This window comes from Drosophila obscura, unplaced genomic scaffold (genome assembly GCF_018151105.1).
Source record: "Drosophila obscura isolate BZ-5 IFL unplaced genomic scaffold, ASM1815110v1 contig_165, whole genome shotgun sequence".
Classification (NCBI taxonomy): domain Eukaryota; kingdom Metazoa; phylum Arthropoda; class Insecta; order Diptera; family Drosophilidae; genus Drosophila; species Drosophila obscura.
Window position 1 is genome coordinate 164,802 of NW_024542752.1, and position 18,555 is coordinate 183,356.

The 18,555-nt window shown below is 49.8% G+C and overlaps 6 protein-coding genes across 6 annotated transcripts; 4 read left to right on the forward strand and 2 right to left on the reverse strand.

Annotated features, from left to right (window-relative positions):
• Positions 1-6,512: 6,512 nt before the first annotated feature.
• LOC111070725 (protein YIPF1) lies at positions 6,513-8,030 on the reverse strand. Its single transcript, XM_022361465.2, has 4 exons — positions 7,451-8,030; positions 7,172-7,378; positions 6,998-7,090; positions 6,513-6,932 (listed from the first exon to the last, which is right to left on the reverse strand). The coding sequence occupies exons 1-4, from the start codon at positions 7,922-7,924 to the stop codon at positions 6,642-6,644; spliced, it is 1,065 nt and encodes a 354-aa protein (XP_022217157.2). The 5' UTR covers positions 7,925-8,030; the 3' UTR covers positions 6,513-6,641.
• Positions 8,031-8,499: 469 nt separating this feature from the next.
• Positions 8,500-10,131, forward strand: LOC111070712 (breast cancer metastasis-suppressor 1-like protein). The gene is made up of 3 exons (XM_022361444.2): positions 8,500-8,862; positions 8,956-9,200; positions 9,278-10,131. The coding sequence occupies exons 1-3, from the start codon at positions 8,616-8,618 to the stop codon at positions 9,671-9,673; spliced, it is 888 nt and encodes a 295-aa protein (XP_022217136.1). The 5' UTR covers positions 8,500-8,615; the 3' UTR covers positions 9,674-10,131.
• A 24-nt stretch (positions 10,132-10,155) lies between these two features.
• Positions 10,156-10,868, reverse strand: LOC111070713 (probable 39S ribosomal protein L49, mitochondrial). The gene is made up of 2 exons (XM_022361445.2): positions 10,758-10,868; positions 10,156-10,697 (listed from the first exon to the last, which is right to left on the reverse strand). The coding sequence occupies exons 1-2, from the start codon at positions 10,812-10,814 to the stop codon at positions 10,215-10,217; spliced, it is 540 nt and encodes a 179-aa protein (XP_022217137.2). The 5' UTR covers positions 10,815-10,868; the 3' UTR covers positions 10,156-10,214.
• Positions 10,869-11,473: 605 nt separating this feature from the next.
• Positions 11,474-13,401, forward strand: LOC111070711. The gene is made up of 2 exons (XM_022361443.2): positions 11,474-11,887; positions 12,300-13,401. The coding sequence occupies exons 1-2, from the start codon at positions 11,734-11,736 to the stop codon at positions 13,205-13,207; spliced, it is 1,062 nt and encodes a 353-aa protein (XP_022217135.2). The 5' UTR covers positions 11,474-11,733; the 3' UTR covers positions 13,208-13,401.
• Positions 13,402-13,715: 314 nt separating this feature from the next.
• On the forward strand, positions 13,716-15,403 carry LOC111070688 (FAD synthase). Its single transcript, XM_022361412.2, has 3 exons — positions 13,716-13,841; positions 14,171-14,875; positions 14,942-15,403. Exons 2-3 carry the CDS (start codon positions 14,228-14,230, stop codon positions 15,233-15,235), a joined length of 942 nt encoding a protein of 313 aa, XP_022217104.2. The 5' UTR covers positions 13,716-13,841; positions 14,171-14,227; the 3' UTR covers positions 15,236-15,403.
• Positions 15,404-15,676: 273 nt separating this feature from the next.
• On the forward strand, positions 15,677-18,135 carry LOC111070676 (atypical kinase COQ8B, mitochondrial). The gene is made up of 2 exons (XM_022361392.2): positions 15,677-17,370; positions 17,449-18,135. Exons 1-2 carry the CDS (start codon positions 15,932-15,934, stop codon positions 17,999-18,001), a joined length of 1,992 nt encoding a protein of 663 aa, XP_022217084.2. The 5' UTR covers positions 15,677-15,931; the 3' UTR covers positions 18,002-18,135.
• The last annotated feature ends 420 nt before the right edge of the window (positions 18,136-18,555 follow it).

Below are 18,555 nucleotides of genomic sequence, written 5' to 3' on the forward strand. Positions count from 1 at the left end.
ATGCTATATGATCGCTCTCTCTCTCACTCACTCAAACACTTGTACAAAAATTTGGTAAAAAAAATTGATTGCATAGAACTCCCCCCAAAAAAAAAAGCACAGGTATCTGGAAGCTGGAACTTCTAAGCTATGTAAATCTTTAGCCAGGTGGGACGTACTGTGGAACTGACAGCGAACAGCAGGTAGGACAACGGCCTCCGTTGACCGGTTCTTCGTTCTCGTCAAATTTCTGAGGGATTGCGGCTGGGTGGCTGATGGCTGATAGCTGTGGCTGTGGCCTTTCCTTTGCAATTTCCTGTATGGATTGGCTGACCGATTCGATTCGATTCAATTCGATTGACGGCTTGGTTCAATTAGTAGTAATAGTTGCCTGTGTACTACGGAAACAAGGAGGAAATCATATAGCGACGCAAATGATAAATTATATGAGTAGAATAATACAAAACGCGCTTAAAAAAGAACCGCGTTTGCTGGATACGCCGAAGACTGCTTGACTCGTACTGAACCCGGAGTGAGAGGACCCGTAGAGTGCCGGCTATGCCAGTGCCTACCATCACAATCAGCGGCGACAGCGGCAGCGACAGCACCAGAAGCAGCAGCAGCAGCAGCACCGACAGCACCAGCAGCAGGCGTTAACGTATCCCGTGTTGAGACTTTCAACCAAAATCAGGAACAAAAAACGAGTCACAACTAATGGATACCCATTGGAGAAGCAGCTAAGGCCCGCTGATTCTGATTATAATATTTATTTTATATATATTACATATTTAATATCAAATATATGGCATCCATGATGCATCTGTAGATCCAGAATTGGGCTACTCAGTCACATAAAATCTCAGCGATATATGTCTAGAGCGCATACCCAACCAGTGCAGGGTATGACAGCCGGGCTAATGGCACGAAGAAGCTTTAGGGACAGCTTTCGGTTCGGTTCGACTCGACTCGGCTACAACTCTACAAGCGGAAAACTCTCCAACGAGCTCGCTCTGTGCCATGCTCGTATGCGGGTGGGGTAGGGGGTAGGGAATGGGGGGTGTGCTGTTCGAAATCATTTGGAAATGCATTTACAGGACTTAGTGCGACGGGTGGTGGGACTGTCGTGGGGCATGGGAGTGGCAAAGGGAATGTATGCCACGAGCATGTCGCATTATCCCCATGTAATCTCAGTGGCATCTGCGGCACCCACCACCCAACGCCCAACTCCCGAATAGAGAAACCAAAAGCGATTTGAAATTTTGTGCAAATGTTTGCATTGGGCTTCTGTGCATTCGCATTTGAAATTAATTGAAAGTCTTTGTCTGCAGTCGACGACAGCAAACAGGATGCGGATGCGAAAGTATTTGCACAGCCATTGAAGGGTACTTTTCGGTGCGGAACATTATCCAAAAATTATCTAACAAAGAAGTCAAGGAATAATTTATGTTTTTCTATGTACATGGATTTAATCGTAGATGGGAATACGGAATACATACGGAATTATGCATAATAATTAAACTCTAAATTAATTATTAAAATAAATTGTATAAATAAAAGTAAATGAAATAAAAATATATAAATAAATAAATATTTTTCACTCCTTTTCTTCCAGCTGTTTACAATACAAATAATTCCATTAAAAAAATTCCTTAAAGTGTTTTGAAGGCTTACTTAGGCTTATATTCCTGATGGGAAAACTTTAATTTTCATTTTCCACTCTGGCATTGAAGATGCAGTGCTGCCAGCAGCTTATCGGCAATGAGGAGAGCTCGCATCAATCTTCAAGGCAATCAATTTGTGGCACAGATTAAGTAGCCTCGCAATCGGGGTGAAAGCACTTAAACTTGAGTCCTGCACATCCATCCAATGCCCTACTTGGGCTCCGCCTCGGTGCGCAGGGAGAGCCAAAGCCAAAGCTAGAGTCAGATCCACAGCCAGAGCTCGTGCTGAAAGCTGCCTGGGAGTCAATTGCAATTAGTGAGCTTACTCAACATTCGGGTCAACAGGAGGCGACGTCAGTGGCGGGGCGCGGGGCCTCCATTGCAGCCATTTCAATTAATTAAAATAAATAATGCAATTATGTGTGCGGTGCAGCAGCCACTGAACCACTCAAGCATCAAGGGACCCAGGAGCCCCCCAACCAACACCCACACCCACACACCCTGTCTATATTCCAATTTCAATCCCAAACTCAGTGGCAGTGCCAGTGGCAGTGCAGCCCGCATACAAATGTTTGCATTATCCAAAGCGAAATCCTGAACTGGATACATAATGCCCGCCTGCAGTGCCTCAGTGCAGATATACGAGTGGGATACGTGGGATGCCCTGCCCCAGTGCAGGGTATGCGGATGCAGTTGCGCAAGCAGCAACTGATGAAAGCTCTGGCGCGCCTTCAAAGCTCACAGCGGCTTAGGGGCGCTGGCTGTTCCGTGGAGACCTGACAGCAGCCATCCAGCCGGCCAGCCAGCCAGCAGGGCCCCCCTTGTGTAGAGTTGCCCAGAGTGGGCAAACAAAAAATGGAGCCATTTCGGGTGCGTGGGCCGCACAGCATATCCGAAATTGTGTCAAGATGGGCGCGGTACATGTACCCCAAAAAGCACAGGACATTGCCCACGTAACCGAAGCCACCAATAGGGACATTCACACCGAAATTGAACCGAAAAAAATTGGCAAACTTTAAGATGCGATTAAAGCTGGTTACAGGGCTGGCTATGGCAGGGCGGGGATCTGTGGCACTCGCACCATCCAGTCACGTATTCGAGTCGCACGAGTCGTACGCCAAGTTGGCAAGTTCTCTGAGTCAACATCGGAGTCTTTGTAATTGAGTGCAGGAGGGTGGGATCCCTCTGGGATGGATGCGCGTGTGTGGTTACGCCTTGAGAATCAAACTGTGAAATGCATAAAGAGTCACACGGAGCAGGAGCAGGAAAATGGCACAAAGAAAACACCAAAAGATCCCCCGATACGAGTACAAAGCGTCCGCAGGGAGACAAAGTAAAGGGCCATAAACCAACAATTAAATCAACTCATTTGTGGCTTGATTATTTTATTATTCATTTAAGTTTAGAGCTAAGAAATTTTTCCAGCTAAGAAAAGAAATCAAGAAACAAATTTGCTTTGGCTTATAATTATTTTTAAAGTTCGATAAAGTCTGTTTGCTGCCTCATAAAATGTTGCAAAATACGCAAACTGCTCGTTTCTGGTGGCATGCGAATCAATTGAGTGGGCCCCCAGCCGCCGCAATGCTTTCAATCGTATCGTATGACAGACCGCAGCGGGAGGTTCGGGCTCTGGGCTCTGGCTTCTGTCTGTGACAGGGGCGTGACATCGACCTTCAACAGGTGCTCGCTCAGGCGTGCTCTGGGCCAATTAGCATATGCACTTCGTCCCAGGCAGAGCAGAGCAGAGCCAGCCGCAGGAGCTGCCAGTATCCAGACCACTTCATCAGTCATCATTGCATTGCGGGGGCCCCTCGTGCAGCTCCTTGCCAGTGCCCAAACATCCTCACTCAAGAGGCATTTTAACGCTTCGAATGCATTACGAGTACGACTCGAAGGGGCTAAAAAAGAGACATACACACATATGAGGCTCGAAGGGTTGTAAGGTTGGCTGGGGGTTGGGGTTGGGCTGGGGCTGGGGCTGGGGGCACAGTAATTGCTTTAAGAGGCAACAAAAAAGGAATCACACAAGTCGCTGAACATTGGCTAATTTCATTCCACCCAAAATGAGTGAGAACCAGGGAGAGAGATGGTGAGAGAGAGGGGGAATTGGAGAAAAGAGCCACAGAACTTTTAACAGCCATCGAGTGACTTCCGTTTCCGGTTGCCAGTCCACGACCCGCAGGCGGCTCTCCTTCGTGCCCCCCCACACATAAATGCTAATCAGCTGAATGGCAAATCAGTTAATCCATGTACATATATTTCTTGCAGCAAAATGGATTGGGTATGTGGCATAAATGTACATGGGAGTATGTGATTCATATATGCATTAACGATAAGCACACGCAATGAACTGATCCAAGATCATCCAAGCGGGCAATCGAAATTATTATTCGGTTATCGATGGGCAGAATTTGAATGAAATTATGAATTAAATTAATTAAAACTCCTAAAATTGCTATCACAAATGTTGAATAATCAAATGTGATCATAAGGAACTCCTAGACTATCGAACGAACACTTAACGATTATTTATCGGAATGCATCCTGCATTGAAAATAAAGGGGGCAATGAAAATCAAAATTAAATCCTAATGAAAGTTAGTTCTATTTTTGACCAAGACTAGTAGTCCTATAGTTATGACACGCGCTGTATATACATATGTACATACATATGTATGTACGCACTTACATGTTTCTTTTAATTTGCCAAATATTCGAATATTTCACACATTTGCAACCCCCGAAATACAGGTGTTAATATGTACAAACATATGTATTTATGTATGTACATGCATATGTATTTATGTACCTATATTTATTGTCCTGATGCTGACATGATGTACATATACGCCCCGTAATCCAACTATGCAGCATGCCCCAAAAACACACACACCCATGCAGATATGTACATAGGAAACACACACGCATATATATACATATGTATATATGTATGTATATATGTACATACGCGCACAGAAGAAGGACTGCAGATGTGCAGCTTTTGTAGAGAAAATCAGCGAAAGCTAAATTCTCTCTCTCTCTCTCTCTCTCTCTCTCTATCTCTCTCGCTCACCCATCTCATTCGCACTCTGAATGTGTGTGTGGGTGTGGCTGCGCCTGTGGTACGCATAAAAGGTATGTGTACATATGTATATTTCTGTGTATAAAAGAAAAAAAAGAACCAACTCTAACGATGCGTTATGGGAATATTTGCATTCGAAATTGAGAAATTTTCTCTCTCTATAAATGTGCGTATGTGTATCCATAGATACACTGTCAAATTGTATATAACGGGGCTATGTATGTACGTGCATCACCATACCAATTGGATTGTGCATACAGGGTGATCTCTCGCACATCAGAAAGTGGCAAGTGAAAGTGGTTGAAACGAAACAAAGGGAAGTTAATTCGTGGTGAGTTGCTAGATTTCCATATACATATAACACATACATACATACATATGTATAGCTGCATATATTCTCTATTAAAACCCATTAAAATCTTTGGCAATATTAAGCTTTTGGGTATCTTTCATTCGTTCACCGACAATCTCTTATTTGCCGAGATTCTTGCGAATATCTCACCCTGTGACAGCATCGGGCATTGGCAAGCCATTGGCCCTATACAAATAATTCTCACATTGCTCGAATAAATAAGCCAAGCGCATGAAATTCGGCAAAAGCATTCCCCGCCCGAAACAACAACGCCAGAGAGAGACCAGCCCAGAGTGGGAGACTGGGACTGGGAGAGGGAAACGAAACGAAACAACAGGCAAACGAGAAGCCCCCCCTGGAGGCATCCAAAATGCTAATGTACACACACACACACACATACAAACAGGGATATATGCGTGCATGTGTGTGTGTGACGACACTACCACCCAAAAATTCATTCAGCCAGCCAAGCGTACAACCAAACCACCCAACCCAACCCAACCCAGCCATGGCCCTCATGCCGAAGCAGTCCACACCCCTCAAGAAGGCACCCCCACCCACAGCCAAAGCAAGCCAACGCACCTCCGTCCTCCTGCCCACTCTCTCGTTGGGTGGCTATGTGGGAGACATGGGACTGGCAGTCTACATATGGGATCTTGGACTGGCTTGGGATGTGAAGAAATTTCCTTAAAGAAATATGTACAAGTGCACACGGAACAAGAATGGGAAATCAGCGCAGCAATGGGGCAAAGTTCACAAAGTTCCCTGCCCCAACTCAAGGATGGAAACAAGGAACAAAGGCAATAATATTAATATTCCCAGGTATGATTAAATTTCCTTTGGGTTTAAATTTTAAATTAAGATATTTAAATGTACTAATTCCTCTGTAATAATTTATTCCTTCCCATTCCTCTCATGCCGAATTTTTCCAGTAATTTTCATAAATAAGCGACAGACCCATCTCGATTGAAATGATTCTACTTGCTTAATCAGCAGCTAATATCAGTATTTAAAACATTTTTAAATTAGAGCCCCCCACAGATTAGGCATCCAAAATACAGTTCCAACTGGACGCTTCGTAGCTGAATCGTGTGAATATATATCTATAAAGTCATGGGCTGGGGCTGTGGTGAGGGGTAATTGTTTAACGAGTCTCCTTTTAAGTACATTGATTATATTTACAATATTCTAAGCCTCGAGGCAGCTTCCAGCTGCCGCCAATTCGTTGAATTCTGCCAAATCTTGAATGTTGTTTTTTTTTTAGTATTGGCATTACACGTACACATGCATGCATATGTAGGTATGTACTTCTAAATATGTCTAATTTATTATAAATATACATACAGTCGCCAAAAATTTTAAAAGAAGTCAATACAGATGCCCCAGGCATGATTATTAAGGATATTTCTGGTTCCTGGAAGATCATGCCTGGCGGGGAGGAGAGTGCTGGCTGGGCCTGATCCAGATATTTCAACTTGCACAACGTCCAGTATGGTAAAGACACAATCTTAGTTTACAACAAATGTCATAAGGTGACGGCGACTTTTTAGGATTTTGTGGAATGGATCTTAGCGGGTCTGGTTGCCCGCCAGCACGGCCTTGCCGGCCTGGGTAACGGCCTTGATGACAGACGGAGCCGGTGCAGCTGTGGGCATGGGCATAGCCACCGGCGAGTCGGGGGGATTGTGAAAGAAGTACAGCATAAATCCGGCAGCCAACACAACGTGTGCACTGAGTATCCCAATGATGAGGAACAGCGAGAACTGGGAGTTGCGCAGGGCTGGCGTCAGTACGGCAATCAGAACGGTGCCCGACAACAGGGCAGCGGTGATGACTAGCAGCCACTGGAGCAGGGAGATCTGCAAACAAAGCGAATCAATTACCCTCAAGTGAGTGGATCCAGCCGCAGTGGGCAGCCACTTACATTTATCACCCAGAGAATGGAGACGGGTATGTAGATGGCCAGGCTGTAGCCGTAGATGCACATCAGCGACAGCAGGGTGGGTGTGTAGGTGGCCTGCAGCAGGAAGCGCCAGAAAGAAAGAGACGGATGCAACACCATGAATGTGAATTAGAGCGGGATGGAGGGAGCACTTACGCTATCCGTTTCGACGGCATCGGCATCATCGACGGGCTTCAGGCTGTACTTGAAGAGGGCCCAGAGTATGGCCGGCAAGATGTTGGCATACAGGAAGATGCACGTGGCCGCGTACGAGACCAGATGGAAGTTGTAGTGCCAGTGGTAGCCATCGCTGGCATGATGCAAGTAGCTGGCTATGTTGCCGCTGATGGCAATCGAGAAGATCTGCGGGGCAAAACAAATATGGGTTTGAATAGGTCCATAGGCTCGGCTATAGGGTGACTGCAGCTCACTCACCAGCGTGACGGTTATCCAGAAGGGGCCATAGAGATCGGGATTTTCGCCAATGTTCATGCGTAGATAATTGCCAGCCGCCCGCTTGGGTATCATCGAGTTGGCAATGCGCTCCAGCACCATGTAAGTGTCCACGTTGAAGAACTGCTGATAGTACTCGATGGTCAGGAAGGAGAGGCGTGCGCCAGAGCCGCCACCGCCACCACCGCCAGATGCATCAAGGGGCGAGTTCTGGGCATTGGTGGCGCCACCGCCAGCCATGGCCTGTGCGGAAGTGCTCATGTCGTAGATTAGATCGGCCAGAGGATCACCGCGCTGACGTTGTGCACCGAATCCACTACCAATGCCACCACCGCCGCCGCCTGATGCATGCGTTGGCGAATTCACATTGATTTGCGCTGGTGTGCCGCTGTTAGTTGCGCTTGTGGTGCTATAGTCGCGAAACTGTAGCAAATCGTCTGCGGTCGGAGTCTCCATATCGCTGGATGCACTACAAAATCGAGGTTTTGTAAATATTACACGTATTTTCCACTGAGCTGTTGTCCAAAAGTCCCAGGTATCGATAATTTCCGTCCAGTTGGCAGTCCACAGTTGAATGTTGGCAGCCCTATCAGCTGCTGGCTATTAGTCACTCAGTAATGGTAGTTTGGCTGGATTTCTCTGAGGGGCAGTTTTTTGGTTACATGGTCAAAAATTAATCAGCCAGAAGTGGCTGTCAATTCTTTAAAAATCAATCAATTATCAAAAATATTTCCTTAAACGTAATATCCAACACAAACTAGTATAATAGCTACGTATCAGGAGAGTTGTGCATAGTTTAAATTTAGCTACTATATGTAAAATATATTATACTAGATAGCTCACTGATACATAAATATATCTTGTTTCTTTACCATACCTATGCACACCTATTTTTTCTTATCTACAAAGCAGTTTAGCTTTTAGCTCCATTTTCCGCTGGTCACGTAGCACACTTAGCCTTTTATAGGAGTTATTGCTGCCATCACTGACATAGCAATATGATGCTGCACAGCACTGGGGCCATAGCGCAACGTTGTCCAACACTTTTTTGCTTCAGCTCTAGAATCGCAAAAGTTTCCATCAGATTTGACGCCATTGTTCCCATCAGATTTGACGCAATTGTTCCAGTGGAAAATCCAAATTGTGCATGCATCGAGCACAGGTTTTGACCCGTACTCCGGACACACTCTGCACGAACAGGAAAATGCCAGTGAAAAATGGTGATTCCGATGGGGAAGGGGACGTCTCTGGGGCAGAGTCAGAGCGCTCCAACTCCAGCCAGGGCCGCGACTCCTCGGACGAGGAGGAGAACAACGAATGCGACTCCGATGACTCCTCCGAGATGGACTCCAGTGACATTGAGCGCATCCGAGCCGAACACATTGAGGATTTGCGTAAGCATCTTTTGCCCCCCCCCTCCAGTGGCGCCCATCCATCCTCTCCATCATTGCCCTGCTAACGATGCATTCCTTCTGGCATATCCACAGTGAGTCTGGAGAGGCAGTTCAACACGCTGCGCGAGCAATATTACTTTGAGCGACTCACCTGGATCGAGAGCCAACTGGCCGAGGTGCGTTCCGGCCGTTCCGAGGAGTTTGTGCATCCCCAGAGGGACCTCGACAAGGTCTATCGCACACGCATAGAGGTGGCCGATGTGCTCCGAAGATTTCGTCTGCAGAATATCGAACACAAGTTCCTGTCCGAGGAGCAGGCGTGCGTCCAGCACTTGGAGGTACATCGATACCATATTTTCCCGCCAAAAATTTCACAGACCAAATCTTCCTCCCCCCATTCCCCATTCTGATGTAGAGCGAGAAGCATATGGCGGGCGACAACCTGCGAGAGGAACTGCTGGAGCGGATACGCCGCCTGGAAGAGGATCGCCACAACGTGGACATCTCCTGGGCCGACTGGGGCACGGACAAGCGACAGAGCAAGGTGCGCGGGCCGGGGCGCAAGAAGGCCGTCACTGTCACGGGTCCCTATGTGGTGTATATGCTGCGCGAGGAGGACATCATGGAGGACTGGACGATCATCAGGAAGGCGCTCAAGCGCACTTCCACCACCAGTTCAACGGGTCCGGGCACGGGCACGGGCCCAGTGACACCCACATCGGGGACGAGCGCCCTGGTTGGACCCACTGTTGGACTGGGTCTCTCGGCACTCAGTGGCGGTGTTCCGGCAATGGCCGGTGCCAGTGGATAGCGGTGGGGGACTGCTGCTTGCGCCCCCATGCGTACCTGACGGTGGCAGAGGCAGCAGCAGCTGCAACGGCAGAAGCAACAGCAGAGCTTCTCCCTATCGACTCCCCCATCCACACCGCCACTCTCCTCATCCCGTTTTCCCGCCCACTTCTCCCACTGTGGCGATCCATGACGGGGAGGACAGTAAACGTTAAATGGTAGGACTGGGAGTCGTGTCGTCCCACGTGCTAAGTCACCCCACCCCCAGTCACAGCACGTGACCCACCCTCCACCACCCCCAATCCCACATTATCTCCCCCCTAAATAGCTAGATGTAGTTTAAGGCACAGTTCGCACTCTCAATGTAAATTTCCACTGCAACCAGGCCGATCCCTTCGATGTAATTTATGCTCTATATGTTTAAGCAAATAAAGTAAATGCAATTATTTTGTGACTGCAAGGTACTGCCTGCAGCCTTTCTATAAGTCCCAACCGACTACTCCATTCAGCCACAAGCATTGGTTTTATATTTCTAATATTATTTCAAACAAAAGGTAATGCAATCAGAAGCCCTTGGCCTTGAGATGATCCCGCAAGACATCCACATAGTCGCCGTGGATGTGTATCTGGCCGCTGAGCTCGTTGACGCGCGTGGCGCACAGTTTGCCATTGCGCGCCTGCTCCACCACTGAACGCAGATCCTTTTCCAGGGCCCAGATGTCGCCTTGGACGCGACGCACCACCGTGATGCGACGCTGGCCACGGAAACGGGTGTGCAGATACACGGGCACCATGTGATTCTTGGTGCGTGCCACAAAATAGCCGCTGTCCGAGCCGTCCGACTTCTGTGGCTGCCAGCCGGATGGGTAATCAGTTTTGGCCACCGGCCGGGGCACTGTCTGGGGCGGCAGCAGGCGTTCCACAAACTTCCAGGCAGCCGCATTCGCGACGGGCTCCACCTCGGGATACTGTTCCAGGGTCTGCACCTCCTTGGACGATCGGAAGCTGGACAGCCGTGCGGGCTGCGTGTGCAGGGAACGTGTCAGCTGAAGCAAGAGCGGGATGGCAATTCAATCTTTGGATATAGCCGAATGGTGGGCACTCACCTGGCACAGTTTGTGGCAGAGGCCACTGCCCAGCAGAAGTTTCGTGCTAGCAGCCATCGTTTTTATACAAATTTAACGTGAAAAACAACAGCTACGGGGTTACATATGCGGTGCAGCAGTGCTGGAAGGCGCATCAACCATTTGCCTATCGATACATCGATAGCGAGCGCTGGAGCGCATATCGAAAAAATTCGTTAATATGCAAATTGAAATGAATAAACACTTGTCGAGCTAACCAACAACCAAGAATTTTTCATGTATTAGAATATTTGAATAGAAAGAACTAAGTTCTCATGCATTTTTGACAACACTTTTGCTGATTCAGCTGTGATTAGCTCTCACCGCACAGTGGGAACGACAGCACATGGCAGTGGTGCATCGTAGTGATTCAATATTATTTATCTCTCTCTCGTTTTCTCTGTTTACATAGCATGCAACAAATGCAGCCTGTGACGTCATCGCAGAAGCTTTTATCGCTTTTAGTCACACCAACACGAACACCATTGCAACGCGGCCCACGTTACTCACTGCTGCTTTTGATTTTTGCCACTATACAGCCCCCCTCCCTTGTGCCACTTGCCCCCTCCCGCAGCGCTTATACAATTTTTATTGCATTGCAGCTGTTGGCTCATTGTTGCTTTTGCAAAAACACACAGCATAAAATGTGTGCACTGCAGCTTTTGTGTGTCCCCCCCCCCACCCAATCAGCTTTTCACGCTCAGTTTTCGTTGCGCTTTCGATGCGACCAGTTGACGCCTCGCCACCTCAATCGCCTGCTCCTTTGCCCACCATTTTTTTTTTTTGCCGATTTTCGCGGATTGTTGCAATTTGCAATTTGGCGCGCGCGAAATTCTCTCCGTTATACTGTGCGTTCCACTGTGCGACAACTGTGGGTGCAGCTGTATGTGTGTGTGTGTGTGATGTGCTTGGCCGCGAGAGATAACGGTGCCAGGACAGTGCTGTAAAGCTGTACAGAATGGCCCGCAAGGACGATCCCGTATTCAATGTGAAATTCGTGCAGCTCGTGGAGAGCCAGGCCTGTCTATGGAACTACACGCATCCCGGCTACAGCAAGAAGGAGGAGGTGCAGCGCGCCTGGCAGCATGTTGCCAATGAAATCAAGGACACGGGTACAGGCCACCAGCAACACCAACACCAGCTGATAATTTGCTGATCATTCATTTCAACTCCTAATCAAATTTCATTTTCATTTTTGCGTTTGCGTTTGTTTTTCTGTTTTTTTTTGTTGGTTTCAATTGCGTGCTCATTTGCCTCTTGCTAGTGTTGTTGTGTGTGTGTGATGCAAGCTTTTTGTGATGGCTCTATATGAGTGCGCTGCGATTTCAATGCAGCTGGTGTGACTGTGTAGGTGTGTCACTGTGTCGCACAGCGTTTGCATGCAATTAGTTGTTGCTTTTGCCTCTGGGGGCCGACAATTGGGTTTTTCAGCAATTGCTGCACACGGCGCATACCCTACAGCAGCAAGCAGTAACTGTTGTTCTTTTGTTCATGTTTTGTTTTGTTTCTTCCTCTCTCCCGCAGTACGCAACTGCCGCGAGCGCTGGCGCACCATTCGAAGCAGCTTCCTGCGCTCCCTGAAGCTGGCCCGCACTCAGACGGGACGCGGCAAGCGCAAATACTACCTGTCCAAATACCTGCAATTTCTCATACCCTACACAAAGTCACGCTCCTGCCACAAGCAGGTGTCAGTGGCAGCCGGTCCGGCCACAGCGGGCATGGTGCTGCGCAAGCCCAGCACCTCGACGGCGGCCACATTTCTGGCCGGAGTGGGTCACCTGCGGATGGTGAGCGCGGAGGAGGAGGAGGAGGACGAGACCAAAGAGAGCGTGGAGAGCGAGGGCGAGACGCATACGCATATGCCGCTCGATGTTCAGGTTTCGGAGGAGGAGGGCAAGGACCATGCCACGCACTCGCCCACATCCTGCCTGCCCCTGCGACTGCAGTCGATCAAGGTGGAGCAGCAGCAGCAGCAGCATCCACAGCACACCCTGCCACAAACTCAACAGCGGGGCGACAAAATTGTGGCCCACCAGTCGTCGCTGGTGACGCTGCCGGCCACAATGGCTGCCGCCCTGGGGCACCACCAAAACATGGACAACTGGACGGAATTGGCTCACTGGTTCAAGGGCAGCAGCCACCACCATCCCAGCAACAATAGCGGGCTGCTGTCACACCACAAACTGTCGACGCCACCGCCACAACCACCAATGGCGGCCACCCCGGCACCGGCCATGCCCACACCGCCCCTAGCAGCAGCAGCAGCAGGAGCAGGACTAGGACCATCAGGGGCACCAGGACCCGATGCGGATTACTCCTTTTTGATAAGCCTGCACCCCTACCTGAAGGAGATGAGCGGCAAGCAGAATCGGCGCTTTCGCCAGAAGGTTGTCGGCCTCATCGACAATGTCCTGGACAATGTCGACGTATGATGGAGGCTCTGGGAGCAACACCAATAGTGCCCATTTGTTATGTGTCTGTGTATAGCTATTAGCTAACGTGTACAATATTTGCATTGCCTTTTTTTTCTGTTGAATGTTATCACAGAGAACGTAAGCCAACATTTGTTATATGTATGTCAAATAAATCCTGTAATTCATGCAAATAAAATTATTTTTGAACATTACGTTTAAATGCGGCGCCATCAGAGTTGTCCAGAGCTACACGATATCGATGACTGTCATTATCGTTTAGTGTTGGTAGACTGATGTTTTTCTATGAAAATATAATAATTAATTTCTACCTTGTTGCGTTACCAAATCAAACGAATCTTGATTTTAAGCGAAGCATTCAACGCTCTTTAATGAGCAACTGCTTTTTATTTTAATTTCAGCAAGATCAAATGATAGAGACAGTGTTGAATAACTGCCACATATCGATACTTTCAGCAGCACAATTCGTATACTAGAGCTGTCAAACACCTCTATCGTATATGCTATCTCTTTCTAACAGCTGTCCCTCCGGCTTGGGTTATTTTATTTATTATTAGCAATCAATCATTAATATTAGCAATGTTGGTTGTGGACAGTTAGACGCAGCGGAAGAGTCAGAGAATTAAATGTGAAAGTAACTATCCACGCATGCACGTGTTCCTATAGTGTGTGTGTGTTGTGTGTGTGTGCGGTTGTCGCTTCCAGGCTGCGAATGTGATGTAATTTGGCTTGAAGATAACGCAAATCAGTTGTGTGATTGGGTTTTGTGTGTTTTGGTTTTGTGGCAACGGAGAGACACTTGTCTGATTATTTACACAAAATATATTATGTAAGGCACGACCGCACACACACACACACACACACAGCCACCCAGACACACACTTCCATGGCGAGGGAAGGTCCGATCTGGCATCGGGTAGAAAGTTGGCGCTGACATGCATTATAATTGGCTAACGATTTCAGACAGTCAGCAGTTGGCCGCATTCTATACCAGCACCGGACAGATCTCTCAGCGAGTGGATGCTACGTCGCACAGCCTGGCTGGGACACATCTATCGTCGTACCGCCGCATACGGAAGCCCCCATGCGGTACAGAGCCCCTTCAACGTCATGAGTAAATGCTGCTGCACCGCCACCACCACCACGACGATCACAACACCCGTTCCGAATCCCTCGCCGCCACGCCACAACAGTTTACTGACCCTGAACGGGGGCAAGAGTATGGCCACCGGCCGTACTCCCGAGGCGCCGTCGCCCCACATTGTGGTCACAGCCGAGACGCGAGCGCGAATCGAGCAGCGTCAGCGGACGGCCTTTGACTTCTTCGACGAGACCCTGCAGCTGTATGGCGTGGAGGAGCTCATATTCTGCTTTAACGGCGGCAAGGACTGCACCGTGCTGCTGGACCTGCTGATGCGCTATTGCCGCCAGCAGGGCATCAGCAGTCGGGACATACCCATGCTGTACATCAAGTCGGACGACGCCTTTGCGGAGATCGACGAGTTTGTGGCGCGCTGCGTGCAGCACTACGACGTCCAGCTGATCGAGTACGAAGAGTCGCTAAAGGAGGCCCTCACCCACATGTCGGCGGATATGCCGCGCATCAAGGGCGTATTTGTGGGCAGCCGAAACACGGATCCCTACTGCGAGCACCTCGCACCCATGCAGGTTCGTGCCCCAGTCCCCCATCCCCATTCACGTTGCCTAAATTTTGTTTCTCCTTTTTGACTGCAGCCCACGGACAATGGCTGGCCGCCTATGATGCGGCTGAACCCGCTTCTGGAGTGGTCCTACCATGACGTCTGGCACTACATTCATTTGAACTGCGTGGCCTACTGCCCGCTGTATGACAAGGGATACACCTCCATTGGCTACAGGTCCAACACGGTGCCCAATCCGCATTTGAAACGCCTCGACTCGTGCAGCAGCAGCAGCAGCCCCTGCAGCGGGACACCGGGCGACTTTCGACCTGCATGGGAGCTGGCCGATCCCACAACGGAGCGGGCCGGGCGCCTGCCGCGAAAGTAGGCCTCAGGGTGACAGAGTAAAAGTGCCTCAGCGAGTCAGTCGGTGGTGTAGAACAATACCTGTATACCTTTAAAATTAGTTAGTCACAAATTGTATATATATATATATATGGGTGTCTGGGTGCATCGGCTATTGACGATCTACAAATATAAATTTAGTTTTTTTATACCACCATAACTGTAACTGTGACTGTTAATGGTGTAGTGTTGCAAAAGGTCAGCAATGTTGATTTATTAATTTCACAATATTTTGCTTTATTTTCGGTTTTTATTCGCAGTCAGAGCAGCAACATTATCCTTTCTATGCCATCAAGCATTTTAGCAAATTGCTACCACCATTTAATGCGGATTTTAGTGGGGATTTCCAAAGAAGACAACAAATACATGTATATCGATAACAGCCTTGCGACTTGCCGGTCCAACTGTGCTGCCAACTTGCGCCATTTGACCGTTTTCCGCATTTCTTGAACTTATTTTTGTTCCGCTATTTTGTTTACGTAACTAGCACAAAAGAAGAGGCCCGAAAACAAGGCCGAAACTTGCCCAAAGCGAGCAGCAACATCAGCAATAACATCAACCATCACCTCAAGTGTCGCCCACACATCGCCTCCGCAACCGCATTTGCGGCGACCACCGTGTCGTCATCTGTGGGTAAACCGGAATAGTGTAGTGCAGCAGAGGGGTGGCCTGGGGGAGGATGTCGCGGGGCGCCCAAGATCTGATCGGGGTGCTGCGGGGCCTGCAGCTGGTGGCGGAGGCGTGCGGTCGCGAGCATCTGGCGCTGACGAAGCATCTGTGGAGCAACTCGAGCGTGCGCGAGCTGCTGGCAGAGAACGTGAGTCAGACGCGACAAACCGTACGCCGAGCAGGTGAGCAGCCGGGCGACGAGCTCAAGAAAGTGCAACAGGTGCTCCAGGAGACGACCGAACGGGGCTACGTGGTGGCCAAGGGAATCTGCTCGCTGCTGGAAACGAAACTCTCGATGATGCCCCAACTGTCGGGCCCAACCGCTGGCCGGAGCCAGGAGCGGCGAAGGTCGTCGCCAGGCGCTGGTGAAACGGCGACGAGCGGGCAAGTGGAGCTGGATGCCGCCAACCTAGACATATCCTCCATCACGCTCGAGGAGTTCGAGGACATCCTGTCCAAGCGCAACAAAAACCGTCAGATCAGCCTACGTACGCCCACCACCCAGAGCAAGCAGGTGCCCATCGCGCCGCCTGCCAGTCCAGCCGGTCCAGCCGAAGGCATCCTCGCCAGGGACACCCAGTACGTGGACAATGTGCTGCGCTTTGTAGCGAGTCCCTCGCCCAATCCTCTGGACACATCTCGGCGAAACGAGGGCGGCATCGATGTGCCCGAGCTGAGCAAGGTGGCCAAGCAGCGGCGTGTGCCAGCCTCGCGCCTGGGCAGAATGGCCTCCTTTGGTGGCCTCTTCGCCGGCCTGGGCATCGGCACGCTGAACGAGCTGACCAAGGGCGCCCTGGGCATGGGCGGCTCCAAGACGATGCGAGAGGCCTTGCTCAGTCCGGCGAATGCGGAGCGTATCGTGGACACGCTGTGCAAGGTGCGCGGTGCGGCCTTGAAGATCGGCCAGATATTGAGCATCCAGGACTCGAGCGTGGTGTCGCCGCAGCTGGCGAAGGCCTTCGAGCGGGTGCGCCAGGCGGCCGACTACATGCCCGACTGGCAGGTGGAGCGCGTGATGAACACACAGCTGGGGCCCGACTGGCGCCAGCGGCTGAGCAGCTTCGAGGACAAACCGTTTGCGGCCGCCTCCATTGGGCAGGTGCACCGCGCCACGCTCACCGATGGCATGCAGGTGGCCATCAAGATCCAGTATCCGGGCGTGGCCCAGAGCATCGAGAGCGACATCGATAATCTGGTGGGCATGCTCAAGGTGTGGGATGTCTTTCCGCAAGGCTTCTTCATCGACAATGTGGTGCGCGTGGCCAAGCGGGAGCTGCAGTGGGAGGTCGACTACGATCGCGAGGCGGAGTACACGGAGAAGTTCCGCCAGATGATCGCCCCCTATCCGGAGTACTATGTGCCACGGGTGGTGCGCGATCTGACCACCTCCAGTGTCCTCACCACCGAACTGATACCCGGCGTGCCCCTCGACAAGTGCTTCGACCTCAGGTGAGTGCTGTGCTTCCCCCCCTCTGGTGAAAGATGCCCTCCCTAATCGAATCCCCTTGCCTTGCGTTTCCCTGACAGCTACGAGCATCGCGCCCACATTGCCGCCTGCGTGCTGAAGCTGTGCCTGCGCGAACTCTTCGAAATTGAGTGCATGCAAACGGATCCGAACTGGTCGAACTTCCTGTACGATGCGCCCAGTCGGCGGCTGATGCTCATCGACTTTGGCTCGACGCGCTTCTACAAGCACGAGTTCATCCGGAATTACCGCCAGGTGATCATCAGTGCCGCCCAGAACAATCGCCAGGGCGTACTCGAGATGTCACGCCAGATGGGCTTCCTCACCGGCTACGAGACGAAGCAGATGGAGCAGGCCCACGTCGATGCTGTGATGATTCTGGGCGAGATCTTTCGCTACGACGGCGACTTTGATTTTGGCAAGCAGAATACCACCGAGCGACTGGCCGCCCTGGTGCCCACCATGGTGGCCCATCGGCTATGTCCGCCGCCCGAGGAGATCTACTCCATTCACCGGAAGCTCTCGGGCATCTTCCTGCTCTGCGCCCGCCTCAATGTCCGCATGAACTGTCTCCCCTTCTATCGGGAGATCATTCTCGGCAAATTCAAGGACTAGTAGCAGCCTGGCTCCCCATATCCCCCAAATGTTTCGGTATTCCGTTTTCTCGATCCTCGTTAAATGTTTCACTTCCAGTACTAAGTGCTCTTAATCCCAATATATATATATATGTAATAGACTTTTCTTAGCTCAATGCGACAGGTTTTTTTTTAATCCTTGGGGGGCAGCACTCTACAGAGATAATTTCCAAAATTCGTTAGCGATCACTGGTTCACGCGTGAACCAAAAGTGCTTCGAGTTGGTTCGCTCTTCGAACCACTGATGATCAGCAAGGCGATTGGTTTTTGGTTCTTTTTTTTTAAACTAAACTTAGCTTTTTTTAATTCAAGAAAGTGGAAATATAACACCATATGAATGTAGCCTAGAGATTGTATACACATATATAGCCCTATATACATTATCTCAGCTTTGAGTAGTTGCCAAAGAAAACTGTTTTTTTTCCCACTGGAATGTTTTTGGTTTCCATGAAACAGATTTCTTTTTCAATTTGTTCCGTGTTTATCCAACAAAGAACAGCTGCTTTTTGCAATAGGTTTTGGCAGTATCGATTT